General features: G+C 41.1%; 1 protein-coding gene across 1 annotated transcript in view; it reads right to left on the bottom strand.

The window, feature by feature from the left end:
* Rdh10 (retinol dehydrogenase 10) overlaps positions 1–7,159 on the bottom strand; it is a 31,834-nt gene extending 24,675 nt beyond the window's left edge. Inside the window, exons 1-2 of the mRNA XM_004637547.3 lie at positions 6,677–7,159; positions 4,908–5,143 (exon numbers count right to left, since the gene is read on the bottom strand). Coding sequence (XP_004637604.1) covers positions 4,908–5,143; positions 6,677–6,965 — 525 coding nt within the window. The 5' untranslated portion in view covers positions 6,966–7,159. The remainder of the gene's footprint in view (positions 1–4,907; positions 5,144–6,676) is intronic.
* Positions 7,160–7,165: the final 6 nt, after the last annotated feature.

Genomic DNA, 7,165 nt, shown 5'->3' with positions numbered 1-7,165 from the left:
TGATAAAAAAGATATGGTATTTTCATTCAATGGAGATATTACTCGGGTATGAAGATAAACTCTAGTCTTTAAGCTTTAAGGGATGCAACTAAAGATCACACTAGTAAGTGAAATAAATCAGACCTGCATGCATGAATATCATATTGTCTCACTGTTGTGAGAACCTGAAAGAGTAAATAAAATCCGAATGGTATATGTACAGGATATCTGCTGATTTCTGCTGTTCTGTTGAAAGGAGCAGTTAATCCTTAAACATTTTCTTCTCCTTTTTAATTTCTTAGATTAGTTTTTGCAAATTTTGCATGTTTATATCTGTTAATTGAAGCAACTAATTTGAAAACATTATGCAACACACCAACTATTGTCATGTTCCTATTATTTTACATAGTGAAATTGTGTATCATTTCTATTTTTATGACTTTATATTCTCTTTAAAAATTGAAATGATGAAATTACACAACAGAGCTTCTGTGGTTAAAAACAGAACATGCAAAAAACAATTCAGATCTGATAATTATTTAAATAGAGTAGAAGATAAGCAAACAACTCTCAAAATACCCAAGTACCTTATCTTGGACAAAGGTCCCAAACACATTTACTGGGAGAAAGAGAGGCTCTTCAATAAATGGTGTAGTAAAAGTGGCTTTCCAAATGCCGAAAATTAGAACTAGATCCCTATGTATCAAAGTGCACTAAACTAAAATCAAAATAGATCAAATATATAAATATTAAAACAGGAACAATAACTTTTCTGAACGAGAAAATAGGTGCAGCTGTGGAAGACATATTTGTAGGTGAAGACTTTATGAACAAAACCCCAATGGCAAAGGACATAATTAAAAGAATCAACAACTGGAATATCACCTTATTAAAAAGCTTTTCACAGTAAAAAAAAATCAACAACAGGGTTAAGAGACAACCTACAGGGGCCGGGGAGATGGCTCAGTAGGATAAGCGCTTGACCAGCAAACTCAAGGATCTTGAGTTCAATCCCCGGTTCCACCAAAAAAAAAAAAAAAAAAAAAAAAAAGAAAAAGAAAAAAGACTTAATTCAAATTGGTATATCAACAGTAACTTTCTCAAAGTTCCTAGCCTCACATCAAAAGCAGAGTTAATACACTACAGTAAAAATGAATGTAAAAACCATGCATGGTGCATTATACCTATGATCCCAGTTCTCTGGGAGGTTGCAGTACGGTGAGAGTTGTACATTCAAATCCAGGCTGGGCAACTTAATGAGACCTTGTCTCAAAGAATTTTAAGAAAACAAAACAAAAACAAAAACAGGCTGGAGATTGTAGCACAATGTGAAAGTTCTAAATTCATTTCTTAGTGGTACTAAAAAAAAAAAAAATCACACAAATGGGAGAACATAAAAGTTGCATAGGAAACAAAAGACATAAACAGCTCCATTGTGAAGTATCAATTTTACATTTAGTCCAACATAAGGCTTATCTTTGAAAGCTTACAGTGCAGACCCATGTGAGTGTTCTCCACCTAGGTTATCTTCTAAATATTTAAATAGAAGCTTAAATATCAAATTATCAAATATTTACTGAGCAACAAGAACCAAGTTCTACTCTAGACAGAAGAAAACAGACGTTCTGTATGTGGCAAACTGCCTTCAGACAGCACGCCATCTACTCTGGGCAAAATGTAGACAAAGTTATACCAAAAAGCACACATTATGCACCAAATGCATAATGGGAATGACAACTGCTAAAAAAAATCATGGAAAAAAAAAGTTAATGACTTCCACAAGTCATTTAACTATAGTTTAATTGGAAAACAAGGGTTTGGATCTGAGGGTCTCAAGGCAACTACACTCTAATAACTAAGAATGCCAAGACGGGCTAGAATAAGGACAGAAGACTTTATGAAAAGCTGGAGTGGAACTGTAAAAACCCACATGGAATGACAGGAGTACCAAGCAGGTGGATGTAAGGAGGCCATGATCTGGAAGTGGGGGTACCAAAGCTTTTCAGATGGACCCCACAGGGTATTTATTTCACTATACATAATTTTAACTGAGTCAAAACTAGCATACTAGGCTGGCCAGATAGCTCAACGAATTAAAGCGCTTGCTTAGGCAAATGAAAGGACTGGGGTTTGATCCCCAGCGCACTGTACTGGCCCTGACCCCAGGATATGCTGAGACTGCGACTGAGACTGGGTGTGGTGGCACGCACCTGTAATCTCAGTGCTTGGGAGGCTGAAACAGGAGGATCACTATGAGTCTGATCTGTGTAGTGAGACCCTGTAGACCCTGTACTAAATACATAAAAAAAGGTTAGCATATTACTTGCTATTCTATGAAAATAGACATTAATTGCTACTTAAAAATCTGGCTCAAGATGATCTGTTAATAACTGAATGAGCTCTCTTGGCTCAGCTGATCTACATTTTAAAATATATGGGGCAACTTCTCTTCCCTACCCAGACAACAGGGAAAAGACAAGTCATTTTTCTGCTGGATGGAAAAATAACACAAACCAAGGTCAATACATCTCTAAAAAATCACTACTAACATTTTCACCCTAAAAACAGTATTACAGCAAGGATTCAGGCTGAATTCAGGTGGCTGTCAACAACACTATGTAAGCCTCCTACCTCTATCACTATAAATATTGTAATATGCCTTTTAAAATATTTTAGTTGCTAAATCTCAACTTCTTAAACGGTTTGTAAGTCTTGGCAAAATATCAGAAATTCCAAATCTAAAATGAATTTTCTGACTCAATATTGAAAATAAATTCTTAAGTTTAGATGCTTAGGGGAAAAACAGCTGGAGAATTCAGGAGCCTCCCATATTTTAATATGAAGTGACGTCACTGCTGTCACGGCTTCCAAGAACTCCCTAAATTGTGTGGTTAAGCAACCCCTCAAAGCACAGAAGGATGCTAGGAAGGTAGTATGTTCCTTCTTAGTATTTAGGTCCAGAATAAATTTTTTTCTATTAGAGATTTGATTCAATTTCCTCACGTTAGAAAGGAGCCTAGGGTTAGAAGCACAGAATATTAATGTGCATTTAAAGCCAAAGTTAAGAATTTTCTGCACTTAACACACTCAAAATTAGCACTAATTTTATAGGATTTCTAGGGAAGGAAAATAGGCTGCTTTCCTGTTAACAGATTTGGGGTTTCCTTTAAAATCTGATTATACCTGAAATTTTGTAAGTCAGTAAAACAATCATTCAGGGAAAGTAGTCAAGTAGTGAAACTTCAGAGTACTTGGTGTAGGTAAAAGTTTAGTTATGAAATCTTGCATCATCTCAGGGCAAAGGGAGCCGATGTTGCCAGGGAAAAGAACTCCCAGTATCTGTAGGTTCACACTAAGCCACCAAATGGTTGTTTGTTATTTGTTCTGTTGACCAAAATCAGTTGGCATTTCTATGGTTGCTTCCTCCTTACCATAACTTCAGATATGGAAACTATTCTTCTACTGTTTGCCTTTTCTTTTTTTTCTTTCATTTCAAATGACGATTGCTTTACTCAGATTATAATCTGAGATTCTTCTTGATAAATTGTACTGCCAAGTTTATTCAGTTGGGCTAGCCTTTACCTATAGCACTCTGACACTTGCTGCCTATTCTTACACTCAGAAGCAGCAAAAACTTTAATTCAGTCCCCACAGCCACTGTATACAACATACACCTACTTGCGTGCACACCACAGGCATAATTATGTTCCCTTACACTATATATAGCAACCTCCTTACTCATGTAAAACATAGATATGACTTAGCTCAGGTTATTTATATGTTCATTTCTAGAGGTTTGAAAATGAACTAAATAAAGCTTATATTTAAAAATAAAACATCTTCCAGGATCAGAAAAGAGGTTCCATACTGGCTGAGCAACATCTGAGTAAGTACTTCTAAAGCCAGATTAAGTTTTTAAGCAATTGCTAAAAAATTAATGAGGTTTAATGTGACCTATTTGGGAGAAACAGTTCTTTGTTGTGTTCTACTAGAAGACTAATCTGCTGATGAAAAAATAAATAAATAAAACCCTATTCCCTTACACCCACCCCCATCAAACCCAGGGCTTTGCACTTGCTGTGCAAGCATTCCAGCCCCAGTCCTCATTACCCTTCTTTACTGGAACTGTCTTTGAAAGTAAAGGGAAAATACTATGAGGGAAAAAAGTGAGTCAACAGTGTAAATACTGTACAGTTATAGGAGAGTTTCACACCTACCTTTAGGAAGATAATTCAGCTGAAAAGTTGGGATTTCTTTGGCACCAGAAGCAGCAGGACCCCACCCACCCCAATTCCCAGATGCTGCAGTAGCTCTGATGACTACACACTGACAGTGTCTCAGGTCTCACAACCCCTTTCCCTTCTCAGATCTGAGTGAAGTGACTTCTGTTGTCAGTTGAGAAGCACCTTCTCTGCTGAGAAAGTCCTAGGCTGTCCTCCAACAGGACAACACCATGGATCCTGTAGACATGGTCAAAGGATGTTAAATGACTGCCATGGTGGCCTCCCAATGGACCACAGATGCTGATCTCAGAATCTCTGGCACTTTCTAAAATGTGGCTGAGCAGTAATTTGGAAGCCTAAACCCTGACTTTAGGAATTCATAAGAACAACCAATGTTTTATAAACTCAACAGAAAGTAAAATAAACAAACCCAGGGTTTTATACTCCCTCTTGTTATTTTTATGGCAATCTTTCAAACTAGTTCACAATGTTCAGTCTTCTTCCCTCTCAAGAAATACTAAATGGGAGGGGGTGAACAGTGATTTAATAGTAACCAACATATGTACACTGCAATTCACCATGGGGGAATAACTTGGAGGAAGGAGACGCTGTGGTAAAAGAATGCAGGTGGCACTGAGTTTTCTCTTTCCAACCTTCTCATTGGGGCAGGGCACAAGGATAAAAAACAAGGATGTTTATATTTACCCAGAAGTGTGCATGGCAATTGACCATCATGGTTCTCTCAATGAGCTCATCGGGACATTCCAGAAGGTGATGTCCAGAGACCACACCAGCATTATTGACTAGGACCGAGACCTCGCCAACTTCCTTGCGGACCCTCTCAGCAGTCAGGTAGACATTTTCTCTCTTCCCCACATCACAGGTGTAGGTAAAAACCTGCAAGTTACAGTGGGGCAGAATTTCTTCCTCACCATTCCCAGCTGTCCTCAGAAGTCCAGATGAGAGGAAAAATGGAACAGAAAAGGAGATGCAGAAAGTGAGTCACTTGGTAATCAGTAGGACAAAGATCACACAAAACAAAAATACTACAGTGAGCTTCAGATTTCTAACACCATAAAGCTTGCCAATGACTGAACTTACAGCTGCTTTCCTTCCCCCAAACCCCTGAAGTCTTTGGGAATTGCAGCAATTTACTGGATAACTTTGCTTAGGGGAAAGTCACTTAATTGTGACAAGCCCAATACAAGTGGACCACATGGGATTAGCTTGCTGGAGTTAAAGACACCTGCAAAGAACTGATCTCAGCCGAGAGAATAACACACACATTACACATTCCTTTTTGGGGGAAGTGTGTGTGTAGGGGAAGGAAAGGGCTGAGAACAACACACATTATACATAGCCTCTTTTTTGGAGGAGGAAAGTATAGCAGCAAGACATAGCTCCTAACAATTATCATGAGCATCTTCAAAGCAGAGTCAAAACTTAAATAACAGTATAATTCACCCAAAGCCATAAAATAAAATTTCTCTGAAAAACGGAGATTACTGGCTTTATAGCTGACTTTCCTAAGAAGTAACCTTACAAATCAAGTTTACAGGTAAATATGTAATTTTACATAACAAGTCAAACACTTACAAACCAAAATCTGGGAAACTCAGCATTGCTATCTTCAGATTTTGGAAGGGAATACACAAAAATGTGTATTTGCTGTTCCTCCATACAATGAAAATTTAACATTTTCAAACAATTAAAAGGTAGGTACCAATAAATTTAGTAACAAGTAATCAGTACAGGAGAAGTGTGTGGCTGAGTTCATCTTCATATAGTCAGTGTTTTCCCTGGAAATGAAGAATTTTGCCAAAAAGCAAGAGCAATCATCAGATTTCTTGGGCCAATATTTGGGTTCAGGCTAGTTAATGTACAAAAATGCAGACGGGGTGACCAAAAACGTGAAAGAAATTTACAGTGAGGTTGAAATTCTTCAGACACTTTCTCTAGAGGCCGGGCATCACTCCCCGGGTCTGGAGCTAAAGCATTTACTTATTAAGGGTGAAACAATGTAATTATCCCTCCACTCACACCCGGCGCTACAGTTAGAGAAACCATCCATGCTGTCCTGACCAGGAGGTCGTGACCACAGTACCACAGACATACGCTTTAGTCCAGTCTGGGAACAACTTCCTAAAGACGCTTGAGTTTCTCAAGCCGCATGCAAGTCCGGGCGAGATAATTGTCTATTAGCCCCATCAGTGGGGCTTTTTACCCTCACAGGACTTGGGAAACACTCGTCCGGCCCCAAAGAGGTAGGCTTTCGGCTAGGACGAGGGTTGGCACGCTTCTCCTCTAGTACAGAGGTGATCGCGCTCTGCGATTACCGGACAAATTCCACTTGTCTGCCGAAAGACCGTAGAATTTTGTTTTTCTTCGAGAGTGAGGCTGGCGGAGACAGGGTTCGGGGCCCTCCCGCGGAGGGGGTTGACCCAACAATGCCCAAGCGGATGCGAGTTAGTTACCTTGCAGCGCGGCGGCGTCGGCCGCCTCTAGGTCGCGGTAGATGTGGCGCACCATGCCCGCCGTCTCCTCATTGCTTTGCGTGTTGATGTCCCAGAGCACCAGCAGCGCCCGGCGCCGGGCGAACTCCAGCGCGAAGAGACGGCCCAGGCCGCTGCCGGCGCCCGTGATGAGGCACACCTGGCCGGCCACGCTCTTCTCCTTGGGCCGCACCAGCCAGCGCGCCGCGGCCAGCACGAACGCCCAGAGCACTTTGAAAGCGACCACGAAGAACTCCACCACGATGTTCATCGCGACGCCCGGGGCCACGCGCGAACCCCGCACGCGTGTCCTCGCCCACCCCGCGCCGGGCAGCCCAAGTCCGAGATCCCGGACGATTGTCACCGCGGCCGGGACGAGAAGCCCGCGCCCCGCGCCCGCCCCCGAGGTGCCTGCAGCGCCGGAGTGCGCGACGCCGCTCCCGCCTGCGCAGGGCCACCCTGCCCGGCTCG

This window comes from Octodon degus, unplaced genomic scaffold (assembly GCF_000260255.1).
Source record: "Octodon degus isolate 3935 unplaced genomic scaffold, OctDeg1.0 scaffold00091, whole genome shotgun sequence".
Lineage (NCBI taxonomy): Eukaryota > Metazoa > Chordata > Mammalia > Rodentia > Octodontidae > Octodon > Octodon degus.
The sequence above is the reverse complement of the archived record's forward strand: the minus strand, read 5'-3'. Positions and strand labels throughout refer to the sequence as shown.